The 23,088-nt window shown below is 37.6% G+C and overlaps 1 protein-coding gene and 2 long non-coding RNA genes across 6 annotated transcripts in view; 2 read left to right on the top strand and 1 right to left on the bottom strand.

The window, feature by feature from the left end:
- LOC147356685 (uncharacterized) overlaps positions 1 to 9,079 on the top strand; it is a 437,761-nt gene extending 428,682 nt beyond the window's left edge. The window contains exon 5 of one of the 2 annotated variants that reach the window (XR_015143451.1): positions 7,627 to 9,079. This is a non-coding gene — a long non-coding RNA (uncharacterized LOC147356685). The remainder of the gene's footprint in view (positions 1 to 7,626) is intronic. The other variant, XR_015143452.1, reaches the window with a different exon arrangement.
- A 61-nt stretch (positions 9,080 to 9,140) lies between these two features.
- TNFSF18 (TNF superfamily member 18) overlaps positions 9,141 to 23,088 on the bottom strand; it is a 112,824-nt gene continuing 98,876 nt past the window's right edge. Inside the window, exons 2-5 of one of the 3 annotated variants that reach the window (XM_086344622.1) lie at positions 20,967 to 21,168; positions 19,937 to 20,113; positions 14,620 to 14,650; positions 9,141 to 12,255 (exon numbers count right to left, since the gene is read on the bottom strand). In XM_086344622.1, the coding sequence (XP_086200748.1) occupies positions 11,909 to 12,255; positions 14,620 to 14,650; positions 19,937 to 20,095 (537 nt within the window). In that variant the 5' untranslated portion in view covers positions 20,096 to 20,113; positions 20,967 to 21,168 and the 3' untranslated portion in view covers positions 9,141 to 11,908. Of the gene's footprint in view, positions 12,256 to 14,619; positions 14,651 to 19,936; positions 20,330 to 20,966; positions 21,169 to 23,088 lie in introns of those variants that run through there. The other 2 variants (XM_086344623.1, XM_086344620.1) reach the window with 2 other exon arrangements.
- Positions 11,815 to 21,830, top strand: LOC147356684 (uncharacterized). The gene is made up of 2 exons (XR_015143453.1): positions 11,815 to 11,930; positions 21,301 to 21,830. It is a non-coding gene; the product is annotated as an uncharacterized LOC147356684 (long non-coding RNA).

The raw sequence follows: 23,088 nt of genomic DNA, 5'->3' as shown, positions 1-23,088 counted from the left end.
CCATCTGCTAGGTATTCTTCCAACCATTTTCCCTGTAATGCTCACTACTATTTCTTTGAGTATAACCTCTTAGTCTCACATTTTATAGATGAGGAAACTGAAGGACAGAGTTGCTCAATAGCTTGGTTAAGGTCACACAATCTTGACCAAGGTAAGGAGCAAAGCCAGAATCTCTTAGCAATCTAAATTCACAGCCTGTTCTTTCAAATAATCCACAACACTGTCTGCCATTGAATCTTTCCTCTTAAAACTGAAAATCTAAATAATATTTATCAATTTTCAGTCTTCTAGAATTTCTCTGGTTCTCTAAAATTTGCCAGGTACTATGAAACCTTAGTAAACGTTTTTTAGCAAACTGAAAGGCTTCACCAGGGTCAATGAGGCTAAACTCATTCAGAATAACAGGAAGTTTGACTACTTATTATCTTACATCTGTGTTATCTTTTTCAGTTTGTACAGCATTTCATTGACTGAGATGCCTCAGTCTAAATGCCATTCTTTCTGGGAATCTTTCTCTAGCCAGGCAGTTTTTTATTTTTTTGGTTTATATTTCACTTGGGTTTTGTACTCACCTCTAAATTATTTTAGTATATTTTACATTTATTTTATTTTTTACATAAATAGCCTCCAGCTTTGTTCTTTTCCTTCAGGATTGCTTTGGCAATTCTAGGTCTTTTATGTGTTGTTTAGTAGTTGTGTCCGATCTGCAACCCCGTGGACTGTAGCCCACCAGGCTCTTCTCCATGGGATTCTCCAGGCAAGAATATGCGAGAGGATTGCCATTCTTCAGGGGATCTTCCTGACCCAGGGATTGAACCTGGGTCTCCTGCATTGCAGGCAGATTCTTTGCCATCTGAGGCACCAGGGAAAATCAGGGAAGGGTCTTTTATAGTTCCATGTAAATTTTAGGTTATTTGTTCTGGTTCTGTGAAAAAATGTCATGGGTAATTTGATAGGGATCACATTAAATCTGTATGTTGTGTGAGTAGTATTAATTCTTTCAATCCAAGAATATGGGATATCTTTCCATTTCTTTGAATCATCTTTAATTATCAATGTTTTATAGTTCTCAGTGTATATGTCTTTTACCTCCTTGGTCAGGTTTATTCCTAGGTTTTTAAATATAATTTTAAGAAGGATTTTTTTTTTTTTTTACTTTCCCTTTCTGATATCTCATTGTTACTGTAAAGAAATGCAAAGATTTCTGCGTGCTAATCTTATGTCCTGTTACCTTACTGAATTTGTTATTTTTAGTTCTAGTACTTTTTGAGCAGAGCCTTTAGTGTTTTCCATATACAGTATCTTATTTTTCTGCATATAATAACAATTTTACCTCTTCCCTTCTAATTTGCATACATTTCTTGTCTGATTGCTGTGGATAGGACTTCCAATATTATGTTTAATAGAAGAGCATCCTTCTCTTAATTGAGCATCCTTCTCTTGCTCCAGATTTTAGTTGGGAGGCTTGAAACACTTTGTTATTTAAACTGCCAAAATTTCAAGACACATTTGATTATACTAATGAAAAAATTCTGTCCATTTATTGCTAAACAAAACTGTTTAAAATACTGAGACAGTTGTTTCAGTTAGCACTAAAATCATCCTTACAACCATGTCTTCTTGTCCAAGATCCCTATTTTATTACTACTGCTTCTCTGTCTGAGCTCCTCCCCTCTCTGATGCTGCTGTCTCTTACAGACCGCTCCTCACCTGGGCTGTCTCAGTAGCCTTGCAGGTGGTCTTGCTCTGCCTCTCCAACACGTCCTTCACCATGGTACCTGAGCTACCATCTCTGAAAAAGGTCCCATCAAGCCAAAAACTTCTAAAATAAAAAACAAAAAGCCCATAAATAGTAAAGCAAAGATTCCTTGAACTAACACTCTAGCTGTTTGGGATTTGATTTCCTTTGCATTCCGTGTCAGTTCCCAACTCATATCTCCATCTATGACCTTCACTGAGCAAGGGGCTCACACATGCTCTCTTTCACACACCATGCCTTTACTTACACTTCGTCTCTGCTTAGAGACCTTCAACCCTTTCATCATATGAGAATTCAAATATTTCCCCCTTCTCTGATTTGGCTAGAATGTGTTATCCCTTATGCTTATTCATAGCACTTGTTTCATTGTATTGGATGATCTAGTGGGGAAAAAAAAAAAAAAAACTTGGCTAGGATTTGGATAATCTAGATTCTAATTCTTGAATATCTTCTTAACTTCACTGTGTCTATTTTCCAATTGCAACTGACGAGGCATTGATCATCTTTGTATAAGATACCTTTTAGCTCTATAACTCCTCAGAACTATATATTTGTGATTTGAATCCATCTATCTTCTACTAGGTGTATTTTCTTAAATCACAATGTCTTATAAATCTTCACATTGATTGTAGCACCTGACTGCATTTTGTACCTAAAAAACCTTGGTGTAGATTAGTGGAATAAATGAGTGAATTAGTGAATGAATGATTAGATGTTTATATAATACAAATTGAGTCACTATTATGTTAGTAATTTAAATAAGATGTATTTAAATAAAGTATACTCTCCATTTGATGATGTTTATAGAGAAGATCTAAGATCACAGCCTTGTCTAACTCAATGAAACTATGAGCCATGTCGTGTAGAGCCACCTAAGATGAATGGATCATGGTGGAGATTTTTTGACAAAATGTGGTCCATTGGAGAAGGGAATGGCAAACCACTTCAGTATTCTTGCCTTGAGAACTCCATGAACAGTATGAAAAGGCAAAAAGATAGGACACTGAAAGATGAACTCCCCAAGTCAGTAGGTGCCCAATATGCTATGGGAGAATAGTGGAGAAATAACTCCAGAAAGAATGAAGAGACAGAGCCAAAGTAAAAACAACACCCAGTTGAGGGTGTGACTGGTGATGGAAGTAGAGTCCGATACTGTAAAGAGCAATATTGCATAGGAACCTGGAATGTTAGGTCCATGAATCAAGGCAAATTAGAAGTGGCCAAACAGGAGATGGCAAGAGTCAATATCGACATTTTAGGAATCAGGAACTAAAATGGACTGGAATAGGTGAATTTAACTCAGATGACCATTATATCTATCACTGTGGGAAGAAATCCCTTAGAAAAAATGGAGTAGCCATCATAGCCAACAAAAGAGTCCAAAATGCAGTACTTGGATGCATTCTCAAAAATGGCAGAATGATCTCTGTTCATTTCTAAGGCAAACCATTCAATATCACAGTAATCCAAGTCTATGACCCGACCCGTAATGCTGAAGAAGCTGAAGTTGAGTGGTTCTATGAAGACCTACAAGACCTTTTAGAACTAACACCCAAAAAAGATGTCCTTTTCATTATAGGGGACCAGAATGCAAAAGTAGGAAGTCAAGAAACACCTGGAGTAACAGGCAAATTTGGCCTTGGAGTACAGAATGAAGCAGGCCAAAGGCTAATAGAGTTTTTCCAAGAGAACATACTGGTCATAGCAAACACTCTCTTCTAACAACAGAAGAATCTACACATGGACATCATCAGATGGTCAACACTGAAATCAGCTTGATTATATTCTTTGCAGCCAAAAATGGAGAAGCTCTACACAGTCAGCAAAAACAAAACCAGGAGCTGACTGTGGCTCAGATCATGAACTCCTTATTGAAAAATTCAGACTTAAATTGATGGAAGTAGGGAAAACCACTAGACCATTCAGGTATGACCCAAATCAAATCCCTTACAATTATACAGTGGCAGTGACAAATAGATTCAAGGGATTAGATCTGATAGACAGAGTGCCTGAAGAACTATGGACAGAGGTTCGTGACATTATACAGGAGGCAGTGATCAAGACCATCCCAAGAAAAAGAAATGCAAAGAGGCAAATATTTGTCTGAGGAGTCCTTACAAATAGCTAAGAAAAGAAGAGAAGCAAAAGGCAAAGGAGAAAAGGAAAGATATACCCATTTGAATGCAGAGTTCCAAAGAATAGCAAGGAGAGATAAGAAAGCCTTCTTCAGTGATCAATGCAAAGACATAGAGGAAAACAATAGAATAGGAAAAACTAGAGATCACTTCAAGAAAATTAGAGATACCAAGGGAACATTTCATGCAAAGATGGGCACAATAAAGGACAGAAATGGTATGGACCTAACAGAAGCAGAAGATATTAAGAAGAGGTGGCAAGAATACACAGAAGAACCATATAAAAAAGACCTTCATGGCCCAGGTAACCATGATGATGTGATCACTCACCTAGAGCCAGACATCCTTAAATGCAGAGCCAAGTGGGCGTTAGGAAACATCACTACAAACAAAGTTAGTGAAATGATGGCATTCCAGTTGAACTATTTCAAATCCTAAAAGATGCTGCGGTGAAAGTGCTGCACTCAATATGCCAGCAAATCTGGAAAACATGTCAGTGGCACAGGCCTGGAAAAGATCAGTTTTCATTCCAATCCCAAAGAAAGGCAATGCCAAACAATACTCAAACTACCACACAATTGCACTCATCTCACACGCTAGCAAAGTAATGCTCAAAATTCTCCAAGCCAGGCTTCAACAGTATGTGAACCATGAACTTCCAGATGTTCAAGCTAGATTTAGAAAAGACAGAGGAAACAGAAGTCAAATTGCCAACATCCGCTGGATCATCAAAAAAGCAAGAGTTCCAGAAAAACACATACTTCTGCTTTATTGACTGTGCAAAAGTCTTTGACTGTGTGGATCACAATAAACTATGGAAAATTCTGAAAGAGATGGGAATACCAGACCACCTTCCCTGCCTCCTGAGACACCTGTATGCAGGTCAGGAAGCAACAGTTACAACTGGACATGAAACAACAGACTAGTTCCAAATTGAGAAAGGAGTGTGTCAAGGCTGTATATTGTCACCCTGCTTATTTAACTTATATGCAGAGTATATCATGAGAAACGTTGGGCTGGATGAAGCACAAACTGGAATCAAGATTGCTGGGAGAAATATCAAGAACCTCTGATCTGCAGATGATACCACACTTATGGCACAAAGTGAAGAAGAACTAAAGAGCCTCTTGACGAAAGTGAAAAGGGGAGAGTGAAAAAGTTGGCCCAAAACTCAACATTCAGGAAACTAAGATCATGGCATCTGGTTCCTTCACTTCATGGCAAATAGATGGGGAAACAGTGTCAGACTTTATTTTGGGGGGCTCCAAAATCACTGCAGATGGTTAGTGCAGCCATGAAATTAAAAGACATTTGCTCCTTGGAAGAAAAATTATGACCAACCTAGACAGCATATTAAAGAGCAGAGACATTACTTTGCCGACAAAGGTCCGTCTAGTCAAGGCTATGTTTTTTCCAGTAGTCATGTATGGATGTGAGAGTTGGACTATAAAGAAAGCTGAGCGCCAAAGAATTGATGCTTTTGAAATCTGTGGTGTTGGAGAAGACTCTTGAAAGTCCCTTGGACTGCAAGGAATTCCAATCAGTATATCTTAAAGGAAATCAGTCCTGAAGATTTATTGGAAGGACTGATGCTGAAGCTGAAACTCCAATACTTTGGCCACGTGATGCAAACTGACTTATTTAAAAAAGACCCTGATACTGAGAAAGATTTAAGGTGGGAGAAGAAGGGGACAATAGAGGATAAGATGGTAGGATTGCATCACCAACTCAATGGACATGAGTTTGAGTAAACCCCAGGTCTTGGTATGGACAGGGAGGCCTGGCATGCTGCAGTTCATGGGATCACAAAGAGTCAGACATGACTGAACGGTTGAACTAAAGAGTCATTTTTGGAGAAGATATACATTACTTTTTCTAATACATATATTTAATAAACGCCAAAGCACAAGCTTACTTTTAAGGATGTGGTGAAAGCATTACTATGGTAAAGGAAGCTAATGTGCCCTAGGGTATTGTTTCTTAGGGAAATAGGATAATGAAATGACTTTCATGATAGTGGTATGTGATAGTAGCCAACTTTCATGGAGCACTTGTTATATATGTACTTAGAATTTTGCATGGCTTATTTTACTTAAGTTTTTAAAAATGGAGAAGAATGGATATTAGATTATTTTGAGAGGTTGTTTGCAACATATATATCTTTTATCTTGCTAATCATTCTAACCAAGAGCTAGGTACCATCTTTTTTGTTCATTCATTTCAATTTGTTGAGTTCTTTTAATGTTCCAAGAACAGTTTTAGGTGCTAGGTGCTGGAGATATAGCATTGAATAAATAAAATGCTTTTATCTTGGGGCTTACCTTTTTGGAGAGGAAAGATAATAAGATAGATGTTAGATAAACAGGTTAAAATTTTAGGAATAAATCTAGCTCTTAAAATCAATGGCAGCCACCCTTCTAGTATCACTATGTAGCATGAACATTTCATATATTAATTAGTATTGTAAACATAAATTTATTTTTGATTCAACAAATATTAAATTCCAACAATATATCAGACATTGGATAAATGACAGTAAACAAACAAGAAACTGAGTCTCAGAAAAGACAGAAATTTGTCCAAAATCCAAGTAATTGGTAAATGGCAAAACTGGGATTTTGAAAAAAGTATGTGAAGCTAGTGAAATAATCTTGGTCCACAGACAAGAGCCATAGCAGAAAAGAGGTCAGATTCTTTTTGAAAGTAAAGATTCTTTTTGAAGGTAAAGATTCATTTTGGTAAACTTGAATTTGAGATATTATACCCGCAACGTGAGACTGTCAAGTAGACAAGTGAATTTACAAGTCTGAAATAAAGGAGAACAACTTGTGCTAGAGATAAATATTTGAGAGCTGACAGCATACAGGTAGATAATGTAATATTGATTGTGGCAAAGCTTGTATGCTATAGATTGCCAGCATTCAATTGGCAAAGTTGTCACTAGGTTATAAAAAGTGAAGATCTTGACCTTTTCTCAGACTCAGAGGATAGAAGTTCAGGTGATTTTGTGATGAGAAATGGATTATGGTAAGCCTCATGGGCAACAAAACTTAGGGTTTTTTTGTTTGTTTGTTTTACTTTCTAAATTGTATTTATTTAGAAGCTTTGACTGTCTTTAAATACTTGGAGAAATATTCAGCTGAGATGCAAAGTTGTATGCCATAAAGCAGTGGTTCTTATGTACCTTATCAAATGTACATAAGAAAAACCAATGGATCAGAGCTAGTTAAAAATTTGATTCCTAGGGCTCATTCCTAGAAACATTTATTCAGTGGAATATGAATGGGGACTAAGGATTTTTTTAAGCTTACTGGATAAATCTGATGTAAAGTTTATAGACCTGACTTTGAAAAATTCTGCTATTGCTCACTGAACAACTTGTTCTGTCTTAGTATTGTAAAGATAGCTGCTCTTGGTGCATCTGCCCAGCAATCATTAAACCAAATAGGAATTTTTCCAGTTCTGGTGATGTGAGACAGGTAGCTTATTGACCCTTTACACTTAGTGCAAGTTAATTAACAAGGTTCTTTTATTACCTCAATTACTTTAACAATGTTCCTAAGAACAGGTTGATAGAGAAGGACAGCATTTAAGAACAGTAGGTGATGAAATGGAAGACAATAAATAAAGGGAGCCTAAAGGCTTTGCCCACTGGAGTCTGTCATCCAAAGTACACATGATAATGCTAAATTCACACCAACACTCAAATTTGTGATTCATTTGTTCATTCAGCAGACAGTAAGAACTATGGCCCAGGCACTGTGGCGGACCTTGGACTCTAGTCACTGGATTCCTCTCAGAGACCAGCCCATTGGATAAAAGGAACAGTCCAAAAGTAGGTAGGGAAGATTTCCATTCTAAACCCACCGGTACACCACAGTCTGATTCTGTGTTGAGGCCCATTGTGAACAACATCTCCGTTCCACCACCACCCCACCACCCCCTGCGCATGGTGGTGGTGGTTTAGTTACTAAGCCATGTCCGATATCCCTGGACAATACCAAAGCTGGGTAGAAACAATCACCCTGGATGCTGAAATCTGAGATTTCCACATGCAACTGAAGAAATGAGAAGGCTGGTTTATTCTAATGGGGCCTGTTTGTTGAAGTTTCATTTTTCTATTGTCCAACACTTCCTGAATTCCTTGAAGCAGATCCCATAAACCCTCAAGCCTGCTTCTCCAAGCAATGTAACGGGATTCACTAATACTGCTGTATTTCAGAGTAATAGCTCATCCAAAGTGTGTTGAACTCCTTAAAGTTGTTAATTGCTAACAGAAATCAGATTAAGATAAAATGAATGGAAGAGTCTGCAGTTTACTATCTTGAGCATTTGTTTTAGAACTGTAGATAGAGCCTGCTTAGAGCTCAGCACTGTTTTGTTTTTTTTTCTATAAAAGTTGAACTATTTCCATCATACTTCTCTAATTTTTCTTGACTATGTTCATTTCTAACAGTTTTCTTAAGTCTAACTTCTCTGAGCAGTGATTTTCCTCATCATCTGCCTTTTTATTCAACTCTTATTGCTCTTTGTGATGATGTTGGGACTTTTTGTATTTCTGTGTTTTATTAAAGTTTTCCTAGATCCCTTTTTGACACACGAGAGTATAACTGGATGGTAATATGATTGGTACTTGAATATCAAAGTGAGACAATATTAAAGTGAGACAATATCAAATTGTCACTGCAAATATGCAGAATTTATAAAAGGAATGAAGGTAAGCTCCCTGTGCCACTCCTCTTAGACACTTTAGGAAGATCAAGGATGTAAATGAGGTCAGAGTCAGGAGGAGAGATTATGATAAAATTTATAAAGAGGGAGTAATAAAAATAGCTATCATCGAAAGACCACAAATAACAAACGTTGGCAAGGATGTGGAGCAAAAAGAACCTTCCTACACTGTTGGTGGGAATGTAAATTGGTGCAGGCACTATGGTGAACAGTATGGGGTTCCTTAAAAACCTAAACATAGAACTACAGTATGATCCAGCAATCCCTCTCCTAGGTATACATCTAAAGAATCAAAAGCACTGATTTGGAGTGCATGTATCATTTCAATGTTCATAGTGGCATTATTTACAACAGCCAAGACATGGAAGTGACTCAAATGCCCACCAATGGATAAACGGATAAAGCTGTGGTTTATATATAGTGAAATATTACTCAGATGTCAAAAAGAATAAAATAATACCATTTGAAATAACATAACCATTATCCTTAGTGAAATAAGTCAGAAAGACAAATACTGTATGTTATCATTTATATATAAAATCTTTATAAAAAGCAAATGAATAAACAGAAATAGACTCGCAAATATGGAGAACAAACTAGTGGTTACCTGTGAGAAGAGGGAAGGAGGGGCAAGACAGAAGTACCAGATTAGCAAGTACAAATTACTATGTATAAAATAAATAAGCTAACAGGATACATTGTACAGCACAGGGAATTTAGCCAATATAATATCTTTCAGTGGACTATAATCTATAAAAACTTTGAATCACTATGTTGTTCACCTGAAAGTAACACAGTAAATCAAACTGTATCTCAAGTAGAAAACTTTTAAAAAATAAGTGTTTCATATGGGCAACAATATCTTTGATGTATACTTACATTCTCTAGATCACAAACACTAGCCTGATAACCCACAGATATGTCAGTTATAGCCTGCTTACCAACATATACTTTCTTATAGGTATAAAATTTAAACAACTATTTGAAGAAACAAGGAAACAGAGTATACATTGAAAAAAAAAAAAACCCCTGAACTCACAACACTAGGGAAATTTAAAGGTCATCTGTTGGTAGCTTTTGGTTGCAACTGTGGAGACCTCTGCTTGCCCTGAGAAATAACTAATAGGTGGGGCTATTTGTAAGGACTATGACAATTTCACTTTCTCCCTTGCCTATCCTGATTGTTCCAAGAACAAGGCAGGAACTGAGAGGCTTTATTGAGGAGAGTTTTACAAGCAGTGGTGTGCTGGTGAATAGACTTTCCAAAAAGAAAAGCCCTGATTGCCAATTCCCGTGGTATAAATAGTCCCACCATAGCCAATTTCAAGGATGACTGTATTTCATAGCCAGAATGTGCAATTTTTGAAAATATAACAATCAGTTCTTAGGAGCAGGGATTCCCTAGTGGCTCATATGGTAAAGAGTCTGTCTGCAGTGCGGGAGACCTGAGTCAGATCCCTGGGTCAGGAAGATCCCCTGGAGAAGGAAATGGCAACCTACTCCAGTATTCTTTCCTGGAAAATCCCATGGACAGAGGAGCCTAGTGGGCTACAGTCCATAGGGTCACCAAGAGTTGGACACGACTGAGCAACTTCACTTTCTTATGAGCTAGTGCTGGCCCACTCCTGCACACTGCTGCTTATAACTCAACAATGATTAACACCGGCAAGTTTCCATAAATATATGTCATATAACTTTAATTTCCTGAGAAAATACACAAATGCAAGAGGAACCAGGCATCCAAGTCTTTGGCCCAACAGATTGCATTAAAAAAAAACAACAACAAAAAAAGAAATACTAAGAAGCACCTTGGCCTCAGGCTTAGTTTGCTCCTAAGCAGACAATACAAATATTTTTAAATTAGCTTTATACGGTGATATTATTAACACACTGTAGCTTTTTACAAATATCCATAAATATCTTAAATTGGGTTATCATGTAATCATATTACATACCTTTCAATAAGAACCCATAAGCAGCTAGTTAATTTTGTAGAGTCCAAAACTTTAGCAGACCATTATTGAGTTGAGTGCTATTCATTCTTTTTGGAACTTAATACATTTGACCAAGACAGTCTCTACAAAGTGAGGAAGGGAGTTCAGTTGAAGTCAGTCCTGAACAATAGCCCATGCTCCCTGGTCCAGGTAAGGAAAGGAAAAGAAGTCTTTGAGAAAGGAGGGCATTGGTGTAGCTTCCCTCTATCTGCCAAGAGAATATATACCCCCTGAAGATCTAATCTGCTAAACTTTATAGACATCCACATGAGAGCAGAAATACCAACCCTAAAGCTAAAATAGTGTGATACAGTGGGAAGCCCATGGCCCCTTGTTAATCATTTGTTCTGTGGGGTGAAGCAAGTTACCTATGTTCCACCTGCCTCCATATTCTCAGTGTTATAATTGTGCCAAAATACCTGCCCCGTTAACTTTCTAGAGTTGCCATGTGATATATGAAAATACTTTGCAAACTGCCTAGCCAGCTAAAAATACGGAATCATGACATGAAAAAATACAGTACTGGTCATATAAATTTCTGTGGTTAAATCTTATGATTAGTAATGATTACTCTTTCTTTACCATCGGCCATGTTTAGGCACATAGACAAACAAGTTCTCATGAAGCCCTATGTAAAGGTTCAGAATGACCCTTTTGACCAGCTGGTCTTATAAAGCACCAAGCATCCTGAGTGTGATTAAATTAAGAAAAATTCCAGAATAAAGTGCATCCCACACCAATGCCACCTGTGTCTCTGTCCCCTCATGCCATCAAATGTAAAGTGGGGTAATGCTTGCATAGCAGTGGCCACCCTCCAAGTCTGACTACTTTTTTATTAGGAGGGTCTCAGAAGATAGGAATATGGGAAGAATGAAGTCAAGCAGTCCACAGTCCAGGAATATGAGAACAAGGGCAGACTACTGCCCTGGATCTTTTCTGCATACAAGATAAGACTCCTGTGGGAATAAGACTTCATTTTTCCACCCAGAGATTCAAGGGTTAAACAAAGACACTTGGAGAAGATTCTGTCCTCTAGCTACCCATATTCATTTCATGAACTAACAAAACTGTCTTTGCTGATCTAACATCAAGGGTTACCAAATGCCTTTTGTCCTTCTTCTGAGTCTCATTCAGACAGGCATGAGAAAAGAAAATTCACATGCAAGGAGTTCTGTTTCTGTTGATTTGTATACTCAGATGAACTGCAGAGATTGAAAATCTTCCTTGTCCAGCCTATGCACTGATGTCTCTGCAAGTGCTGAAGAGGATGAGGAGACCGAATCAAGTCTCTAGGAGATGAATTGGGGATTTGTAAGTAAAAAGATCCCCCAGTATGTCTTATTTTTCAGAACCTGATGCTCAGCATTGAATATCAAGTCTATTACATCTCCAGCGTGGAATTCGTAAGCCCCTCCTACATTCTGGATCATAGAGTTGTTGGTTAGAGCTTGTATGGGGTCTTCATTCTTACGCAGCTGCACCTCGAAAGGAGCTCGTCCCTTGTAGGCTGTATTGGGAGCCACTTGGCCATAAATTAAGTACAAACCATTCTGAAGTATCTTCAGCCTCCAGTCAGCTGTCTTATTCACACAAGAAGGCTCAGGAGAAGGCATTTGCCATTTTGAAGGTAATGGTCCTACAAGATATTTATAAGGGGGGAATAGGAGGAGAAACAAAAAGAAAAGCATAGTTATTTAATTATTTCATCATCTTCTTGATAATAGTTTCTTTCCTATTTATAGGAAAGGTCTATACTAGTTCTCTCCAACCACAATTTTAAGTATCTACCACTCCCTACTTTGAAGAAATTGCCTAAGTTTATCTCTTGCTTGGGGGGCTCTAAGAAAATAAGTTTGGAATAGGGAAATGGGTTAGGGAATAGGGAAATAGCACTGTATCATTTGTCAATCAGTATTTGTGAAATAAAAAGAAGAAAGGAATGGCACACTAGGATGGTGATGACAAGAGTTGGCAGTCCAGAAATGTATATTCATGTTTTTCTGTAGCAATACTATTTATCATGTATCACTTTATCAATGAGGCCTGCTCATCAATCTGTTTAAAATAGTGCTCTCCTGTCACTCTCTCTCTTTATCTTGTTTTAGTTTTCTTCATAGAAGTTGTCACCATCTAGCCTATTATAATTTAAGTTGTTTATTTATCAATCTTATACCTACTTGAATATAACATTTGAGGACAAAGGAAAAGTGAAGTTGCTCAGTCGTGTCCAACTCTTTGTGACCCCATGGGCTATAGCCTGCCATGCTCCTCCATCCATGGGATTTTCCAGGCAAGAGTACTGGAGTGGGTTGCCATTTCCTTCTCCAGAGGATCTTCCCCACCCGGCGATCAAACTCGGGTCTCCTGCATTGTAGGCAGACGCTTTACCGTCTGAGCCACCAGGGAAATCAAATATTCCTTTATTTTGTCCATAGCTGTATCTTCAACACCAAAAAGACTTCCTACTACCCAGTATATGCTGAATTAGGTGTACTGTGTCTAAATAATGGTGCTTCAGCTTATAGGTATGTGTCATTCAAGATTCACTTGAGATACTATTATCCAAATCCTTAGCAAATAGCTACTGGTAAATTAACTAGTTAATACATGGAAATTATTTGACTGTTTAAATAGAAGTATCCCTAGGTTATTGCTGTCATGGGGGATGTGAAAAGGATCAAGACTTTGATTTTTATGGAATTTACACATTTTCATAATGTTCATTGTTTTTACACAAAGATGTAATTTCAGAATCCCAGAATGTGCAATAATTATCTGGTGTGTTCTCTAATGCTCCATAATTTTTGTTATGGGGGCAAAGCCTTTGTCAAATAATTAGAAAGAAACCTTGATTAAAAATATACTAAAAGAGATAACACATTGACTTAAATTCTTCTTTATATATAAATAACTGATATAAGGGTCTGAGGAGAATGAAGGAGAGATCATCAAAGCAGAAAGCAAAGTCTCCCTGTTTCTCCATTGAATCCAGAGCCCAGTAAATTTCTTACTGCTTGACCATGCTATAGATAATAGGCAAGTCACCAGGAAGAAGTATCACTGGTTTTCATGTTTAATTCTGTGATGGCGGGAGCCTCAACCTTAAAGTTGAGGTTCTCAACTTTTACCACATCAAGAGGGTATTTCAAACATATCATGAGGAGTTTCACTCCATTTACTAGAAAAAACAACAAATCAAAAAGGCAGAGACAAGTAAAATGAGATTCCCTATCCTCTCAAGTCAAGGAAGCCTGGCTATTTGTGCTGTACAGTAAAACGGGAATTGAAGTTGACTCTAGAAGTAGTCTGCTCTCAGCGGAAAATGGGTATTTGATCTTAAACCAGTAAACAACCCCAAATGTATTCATTTTTAATTTTGTATGTATTCTAAAAAAATACCCAAAGGCTCAACTGTAAACCTTACTGTGTCTTCTAAGCAAGTACCAGGTCACTATAAAGGAAAGTGACTCAGGAGCTAAGAGGAGAGGTGAAAGGAGCAGAGAAGGGACCACTCCCCTCTCGTTTCTCATCTTTACACTTGGAAACAAAAATTGCACCCTACACTCACTCTAGTGGACACTAGCAATATGGGAAATGTGAGAAGGTCTCTGAGTCTGTCCCAGGGAAAAGTCGTAGAAATCTGAAACTTGTGCTTATTAAAACAATTAAAAACAGAGCTGAAGCCTCAGCTCCTAGACAACTACATGATTAACAGTTAAAAACAGTAGTTGTAGGATAACTAAAATAGAATGCATCCTTTCTTAGCGCTGGAGCTTGCCTTTTGCAGCAAATAGTAAGAAAAGTAAAAAGGAGGCCTATAAGACAGTTCAGTCCAGTCAGTCATTCAGTCGTATCTGACTCTATGCGACCCCATGGACTGCAGCATGCCAGGCCTTCCTGTCCATCACCAACTCCCAGAATTTACTCAAACTCATGTCTAAAACTCATGAGTCGGTGATGCCATCCAACCATCTCATCCTCTGTGAGACAGGTTACTCACCAAACTTCGCTACACAGGGTCCTTGGGCAGTCTGTAGGGGAAGAAGAGGAATTGGTCAGGATGGTGACAGTGTCACAGTTTTCTTGATTATTTAGAGGCTCAGATTCATGAAGCAGACTTCTCTGCCCTAACCACATTAAAAAAAAAAAAAAAAATCCCTCCCTCCACCCTGTTTTGGATCTCTCTGCTTTCCTTTACAGATAACTGGCTCCTTCCTCTACATTTCACTACACAGCTACCTTTTGGGTCTTCTAGGAGGAAGTTAAGAACTCCTTCTATCCACCTAATCTCCACCTACAGGACACCTATTTGATCTTGGATGCTCCTTCTCTTGGGCTACAGAAATTTTCTATATGTCTCTGCACCCCAGTGACTGCATAAGATGATCCACTGGCACGTGAGAAGAAACTAACAATTCCCATTTATATTTATTTTAAATAGAAAATTAAGCTATAGAAATATTTATTAATGTATCAGAGTGATAAAGTCTCCCCTATTTAATATTTAGATAATCATGCATCACACATAGTAATTGAGATAACCCTGAGGAGATCTCAGTTTCAAAATCTTGCAACACAAATTACATGCCACAGAAAGCTATCAGTGTGGTTGATTTTATAAGTACAGATATTTAAATACTAAAGGCTTTACGATACTTGGTAGTAAGATAAGGTATATCCACAAACATTTTTTGCAGGGGCCATGTAACAGTGCATTGCTTTTCTTGCAGCAAACTGTTTAAGAGACTTTTTGAGCTTAAACAGGATGCCAATTTTTTAATAGGATTTCTCTGGCTGCTATGCTAAATACATTAAAGAGTGGCAAGAGTTACAAGGTAAGAGATCAGTGTAAGCATTTAGGCAAGAAAGCATGGTGCCTCTGACCAAGGTACCAGCTGTGGAGATGGTGACAAGTGATTGGAAATTGAGTAAACAGGAGTTCCTGACATGGATATGGATAAGAAAATGAGACAAAGATGACACCAAAATCTGAGCAATTAGAAAGATAACACTGTTAATGACTGAAATGAGCAAGATTTAAGAGGACTAAATTGGGGGAAAAGAATCATGAGTTCATTTTTTGGACATGTCAGATTTGTGATGAGTATTAGATACCCAGGTAGGAGTGTCAAGAAGGCGACTGGATCTATAAGGATGGAATTTAAGGAGTTTTAAAAAAAAAAAAAATTAATTTAGGAGCCTTCAGCATCTGCATGGTGAGTTAAGATAGGAATCTATATAAGAGCATCAAATCAGTGATTATAGATAGGAAAGAGTATTGAGATATTGCAGTGTGTAGGGGTCAGGGAATAAGAAAGAACCCACAGAGGAGGCTCAGAAGGAAAGGCCACCTTGGTAAGGATTTTAATTATGAACTATGGAATTTAAGTTGTCTAAGGAAGGGAAAAAAATCATGAATGGAGTGAGGGACTATTAAGTTCTTTAAAAAGGAACTTTGCACTATTGAATGATGGACTTAAATTTTAGTGTCATAACATGGTAAGCGTACTCAAAGACGCAGTCTTCCATTTTGATCTATATGTGTTCAGGAGGTGATTTTTCAGTTATGACAGTCAAGACCGTGAATCAAGGTAAATTAGACGATAACTTTCAATTTCTTGTATTAAAATGTGTTAAACTAAGATTAAGAAAATAAAAGAAACATTTATCAAATTACTAAAATACTATTTCAATTGTTTTATAAGTGTTTATATTATATAGTTGCATATTATACAAATACAATATTTTGGTAAAAGCAAAATGTTTTTGCACTGTGAATAAACCACATTAAGCATATCACTTGGTTTATCCTTATAAACTTATATTGCATATCTTTTTAATATACAAAATATTATAATTTGTATAAGACTTAGCAGTTAGCATATATATTGGGATTGTAGTCAAGAATATTTTGTTGATAGAGTTTCTTAGAAGAGATGCTGAAATTCCATTTTGTTTAACCCATGTGATAGGGACTCCCTTAACTTCAATTTTCTCATTTATAAAATGGGGCAATCGCAGCACCTAGTCCATTTAGGTTGTTCATGTGCTTAAATGAGTTAAGTCTCATAAAGGATTTTGCCCAGATATTCTGTCTTGTCCTGCTTATTAAGTATTAGTGTTTTGATAATGATGTTGATTATAATGAAGAATGAAACAAACTTTATGTACCTATGTATTATACTAGCATTGTAAGCAAGAGAAACTAATGTCATCTATGGTCATTGCTTCTTAAGAAGTTTATCACCTTTCTAGAAAGACACAAATCAACACATGAAGCAACTGAGTAACAATCTAAATATAAAAGCATGCCAAAAAATGTGCCATTGATAACATCTATGTTGTCTTCTGTCATGTATAAAGAGTGTGTGAAGAAACCTAAGGCCACAGAAAAATTAATTGGAGAAATCTTGGATGTTGCATGGTGGGCTGCTTTAATGTCCATTTAGAACTACAGAAACCACCATTGTGATATTCTGTCATTATTGTCACAAGTGAAATCTGTCTAATCACTAAAATCCTGTGTTTGGCAGTGAGACACACTCTTTGGTTGAGGAAGTAGAATAGATAAGCAAGGAATACCCATTTTGTTAAGTCTTTATCTTCATTGTAAAGTCATTAATAATAATGGTATAAATATGAATCACTACTATCTACTAAGAGCCTACTATGGGTCAGGATTGTACTGTCTCTTAATTCTTACCACAACTCTATGAGATAACATTTTCATTTGCAGAAGAGGAAATGAGAAGTAGGAGGATTATGTAACTAGCCCAAGGTCATGCAGCTGAAAAAAGGCCAGGCTGAGATCCAAACAGCCTGTCTGAGTCAAAAGTCTCACCCCTACGGCTCCAGAGCAGTTTGTATTTCTAATCCTGGTGATGTTTGGAAGGAGTAAATATCCACTTATAAAGCAGTATATGAGTCCTGTTTAGTTAATTCATCTTTGCTTAGAAGGATCAGTGGCTCTTGTAACCCCATTTTGATTTAAGCTCAGATTTATGTAATTGGGTTAATAAGTAAACTTAATAATTATTTCTCCAAACCAACTCTAATCAAATAATCATTTGGAAATAGAATCTACTATGCTTATAAATACATGCAAAACTTCCCCTTTTGAAAGTATCCTTCGTTTCACTGAAGCAGGGGACTCTCCTGAACATTTGGTTTCTTCTTTTTTTTTTTTTTTTTTGCTGTGAAGGTATTTTTTATTTTTTAAATTATTTATTTTAATTGGAGGCTAATTACTTTACAATATTGTAGTGGTTTTTGCCGTACATTGACATGAATCAGCCATGAGTGTACATGTGTTCCCCATCCTGAATCCCCCTCCCACCTCCCTCCCCATCCCATCCCTCAGGGCCATCCCAGTGCACCAGCCCTGAGCACCCTGTCTCATCCATCGAACCTGGATGGGTGAACATTAGGTTTCTTAAAAGATAATTTCTGTAAGGTTATTTTCATGTAGGGGGTGGGGGACCATCTCCTTGGGCTCATAACTGATTCTTTCAGTGAGATGTCTTCTGAAAGAGAGGGAAGAAAGAAAAAAAGAATCCTCCCACGGAAGTTTTTGTTGGTTTAAAAAGATCTGAGTCTTCCTGTCTAACACTTTTTGAATTAGTGCCTAGAGAGGTTGGAAAGTGGGATTTTGTATACAATAACCAGAGTGGAGATGAGAACAATGTAAACTCCAAGGTCATAGAGCATTATAAGGAGGTGGAAGTGGCTACCTAGTAATGACTCATCACCCACAGTCATTCAGTCGTCTTTTCCAAAAATACTAACCTGTGGCCAACAGGGAAAGAGAAGTGCGGAAAAGTGGAATATGGAAGCTAATATCATTGTACCATCAGCCAGTTATTGGCTTTTCCCATGGGAACAAAGCCTCCATGGCACCCTGTCAGGACAATATCCTGAAAACTTTTCAAAATTCCCCAAATTTGGAACAAACTCTGGGCTGTTTCTTTAGAAGCAGAACCTTTCACTGGGTAGCTGCATGTTGTCTAGGAGAGGGAATCCCAGAATAAGAGCTCAGACACAGGGGACTCATCAAGTTCAACGTTGGCAAGAGGTGTCCTAAATGCCTCTGGGAGTATGAGACCTCCTCCTTCCCTTTGCAAGAGCAGCTGTGTGCCTCTGAGAAAGACAATTCTCTTCTCTCCCAGGCAGAGTCCCCAGTCACATGCAGGAACTGATGACACGGAAAACCTACCCTATGTTTTTCAATGTCATCAGGCTAATAGCATGTGGAGTGGTTTTGAGAAGGAAAAGGCACTTCCAAATTTAAGTTGTTGCTATTCTCACCCTTCCCTTTCTTCAGAAATTGAAACAAAGAATTCCTAATGACTCTTCTTCCCCCTGCTCAAAGCTTCACTGTCCAGAGAGTTGAGAGGTCTGCTTGAAACATTCCTTGAGACACTGGGGGATGTGGTCACAAATTCCTTTCTTGTACACCATTGTGTACAGTTACAAAATACAAATTAACGGGCTACTGTGTAAAAACTTGGCCAAAGCTCTGCTTGCCCTAGGTTAACATCAGCATCTTCTCTGTACTGTTTCCTCCTGTATCTTTTCTCAGTTGCTTTCAAATATCTTTAGTAGTAGAACCATATCTTTGAAATCTTAACTGGTCAATCTGTCCCTTAGAAAAATGTTTCTGCAGTCACTGTTTTCAGATGTACCCAGGAATTGGCTAAATCCTAAATTAAATAAGGCATTTATGTTCTTTCTGATCAACACTATGTAAACAACAGTCAGAAAAAAACTTTTACTAAGAATCTAATGGATCTCCATTCTCTTCCCTAGACCCATAATTTGGAGTGGAGCTCAGTGGGAAATTCCCGATAAGCATCAGGGGCTTCCCAAAAAAGAAAGTACTTCCTCCTTCCTCCGTGAAGCCTTCCCTGATCAACCTAGCCCGAAGTCATTGCCCCCCTCTTGACTCCCTTTATGTTCTATACCACACTTAGATAAAGTATTAATCACTGTATTTTATGGCTAGAAGGGACATGATGATGAACAAATCCATTTCCCTACCACCACTTTTCAGATGAAGAAGCTGAGAACCAGAAAGATTAAATGTCTTTCAAATGCATACAGCTAGTTATTGAGAGACCTAAACCCAGAATTCATATCTTCTTACTCCTAGTTCAGTGCATTTCTCTTCTCAAAGATAGACTACACCATCTATTACTTACCTTACTTGTCTCTTTCTTTCAAAGCTCTAACAATATTGAGTGACAATGCTAACAACTAGACTTAACAAAAGAAAAGAGGAGTACAATAAATTGTAACCTTAGATTCTGTTGTCTCCTTACCTTGAGTGGAAGAAAAGTAAAGATTAGTGCACTGAAGGAGCAAAGCAATAGCACAATAATTACTGTTGAGTAGAGGAGCCATTGTTTCCAGGATGGTCTCTGTGCTCCTTGAAGACTTGAATGGCTTAAAGGCATATTCTCCATGTGGCTCAAACTCATTGTCTGCAGGAATGAGAGCTGTGGAAAGCAGAAATTCAGGAGTGATGAGCACATGGTGCAACTAGTCAGTTTTGTAGAATAGTATGCTAATTAGTAGTGGGTGTGAGAGGCGGGGTTTTCCTCCTGATTCTGTGTGTTGGAAAATGATACTTCTAGGCTAAGTGCTGACTCTCACTTGGCACTAGGCCCAATGCACAGGGCTAAAAGCCAATACAAACACAGAGGATTAAAAGAAGAAAACAAGGGAAGTTAAAAGGGGAAAAAACTATTTCCTAAAACAAGAACAACTACGGAACTGGGCAGTATTACAAATTATTTCCAGATAATTACTTTTTGTAAGGAAAAAATAAAGTTCAAGATTAAGCCCTATTATACTCCAAATGTATATGTGTAAGGCAGTAGATTAGGGAGACTGGGGTGCAAGGTTTGGAAAAAATAGTTTCATGGATTTCTAGGGCATAAAATGTGTTCATTGGAAGATAATCTCTAGAAAACACCAAGTGTATTACTAGAATTTAATTTTTAAAATGTCAACACAACAAGCTTAATTCTTTTATATCTCACCATTTTGAAACTCTGAAAATTCAATGCTAGCATCAAATAGAAATAAAATTTTCATAAAAAGATATTTTCTTGCACCCTGTCCTCCAGTCTGAGCTTACACTCTATTCCAAAAACCTGAAGTTTTCATCCTGGAATCAAAAATACTGATTTATTGCAAAATTGAGGAAGTCTCCTGGTTCGCTGTACTCAATCTTTCCATCTGTTAAATGGAATACCTGCCTTCTCCACTCACCTCTCCTCCCGCCACCCCACACATAATGTCAGAATTATGTGCTAGAAGGAATAAGCGTTTTTAAATCAGACAGACCTGAGAGAGGCAGTTCTTATCTGCTCAGTGGCCATCAGCATATTCTTCATTTCCTTCGTGGTAAAATTAGAGAAAATTTCCACTTCATAATGCTTTTCTGAGAATGAAAGAGATGTAAAGTTTTGGCTAAGAAGTGTTCCATAAGTGCTTCTCTCTTCACCCTTCTGAGAGATGTTGTCAAGACTAAATCAATTATGAAATCCTAGAAAAGAATGATTTTTAAAATATTTACCATAGGGTGTAATTCATCTGATGTTCTTTCAAATAAAAGTAGGTAAAGTATTTTGAAGAAAAAATTTCTAAGAATCAAAGTTGGTTTTTTTTTTTTAATTAGGGGAAAAGCCTATTGAACATCCTCATTTCTGAAAGAAGATGCTAAGGATAAGAGAACTTGAGGACTTCCCTGGTCATACAGTGGATAAGGGAGAAGGAAATGACAACCCACTCCAGTATTCTTGCTTGGAAAATCACATGGATGGAGGAGCCTAGCAGCCTACACCCCATGGAGTTGCAAAGAGCCGGACACGACTGAGCAACTAACACACACAGTGGATAAGAACCCACCTGCCGATGCAGGGGACATGGGTTTAATCCCTGGCCTGGGAAGATTCCACATGCTGCAGAGCAACCAAAGCCTCTGTGCTCCAGCTACTGTGCTCCACACTGTAGAGCCTGGGAGCAGCAACTACTGAAGCCTGTGTGCCTAGAGCCTAGCTCCACAATAAGAGAAACCACTGCAATGGGAAAACTGTGTAACACAGAGAGTAGCCCCTGGTCACCATAACTAGAGAAAACCCACATTTAGCAACAAAGACCCAGAACAACCAAAAACTAAATAAATTTAAAAAGGAAAAAAAAAAAAAACCTTTGAAAGGTGTATCACACCATTAATGACTGGGTGACAGTGGAGTGGGGACCTGGGCCTAGAGATACTGTCTTATAACCCTTTTTTTTTTTTTTTACTACCACACTAATTGCAGCAATACTTCTCACTGAGTTATCAAATTTAACTTGGCCCAGATATCTCTGAAGAAGAGTCACTGAGTCACATGGGAATAATTTTTCAATACTGCAATGTTTTGTGGCTCTGTCCAGGACGCTGTGATTCAGAGAAGAATAATAAACTGACTCTAGAAGAAATTGATTCATTCTACCCATAACTCTTCTCTTTATCATGTCTGAAAGGCATAAACACCAGCACAGAATTTAAAATTGACTACTGAAAAGGCAGACTATTTCCTTCCTGCTTCTCTGATTTGTTCCTTCTCCTGATTCCTCTCCAAATTTTAATTGGAATTGCCTCTGCTTACTCAATTCAGTAAATATTTCCTTAAATGAGGAACTGTTCCAAATATAATCCAGCTCCTTCTTCTGCCTTTAACCAAGGTTAGGCTCTCAAATATCCTGTTTCAACCTTCTAAACGTATCTTTAAAATATGACATGCTTATCTCAAGAAGAATATATTCCAAGCACTAGGAACTATACTCAATACCTTGTAATAAACTATAATGGAAGATAGAATGTTTAAAAAATGGAATATAAATATTTGTATATATATGTGTAACTGAATGACTTTATTGTATAGCTGAAACCAACACAGCATTGTAAATCAACTGTATTTCAATGCAATTTTTTAAATAAAGAAATTAAACTTGGAACCAAGAAAAGAGCAAGAGACATATTAAAAGAAGAGAGCTATAAAGAACTACCCAGTATGGGTAGTTCGGTTAACTAATTCCACAGAGGAGAAAATGAGGTCCCGAGAAAGAAGGAGACATACACAAGGTCACAGAACAAAACAGTGACAGAAGTAAAGTAGAATCCAGTTTGTTCCTTCCAAAAGAAAAAATAAAAGAATACATTCCAGGACTTCGTTCCACGAAACAGTTTCCAAAATGAATACGTTTCAGGTTAGGACAAGTGGCAGTAGGGAAGACTTTCAGAACTCTAAATTAATGAGTCATCATTGGTATCTTTTGGCTACACACTCTCAGAATTGGCATCTCAGGATCCTACAAGAAGGAAATGAACACTGAACACATGAAGCTTCTGTATTTATGGCCTGACACTGGCTCAGATACTTGGAATGAATTTTTAAAATTAAGTTCAATTAGCAAATCT

The sequence above is a fragment of the Bos grunniens genome, chromosome 16 (genome assembly GCF_055505025.1).
Source record: "Bos grunniens cultivar Pamir isolate PY7600 chromosome 16, Bosgru_T2T1.0, whole genome shotgun sequence".
In the NCBI taxonomy this organism is placed as follows: Eukaryota; Metazoa; Chordata; class Mammalia; order Artiodactyla; family Bovidae; genus Bos; species Bos grunniens.
Note: the sequence above shows the minus strand (reverse complement) of the source record. Positions and strands in the feature narration are given on the sequence as shown.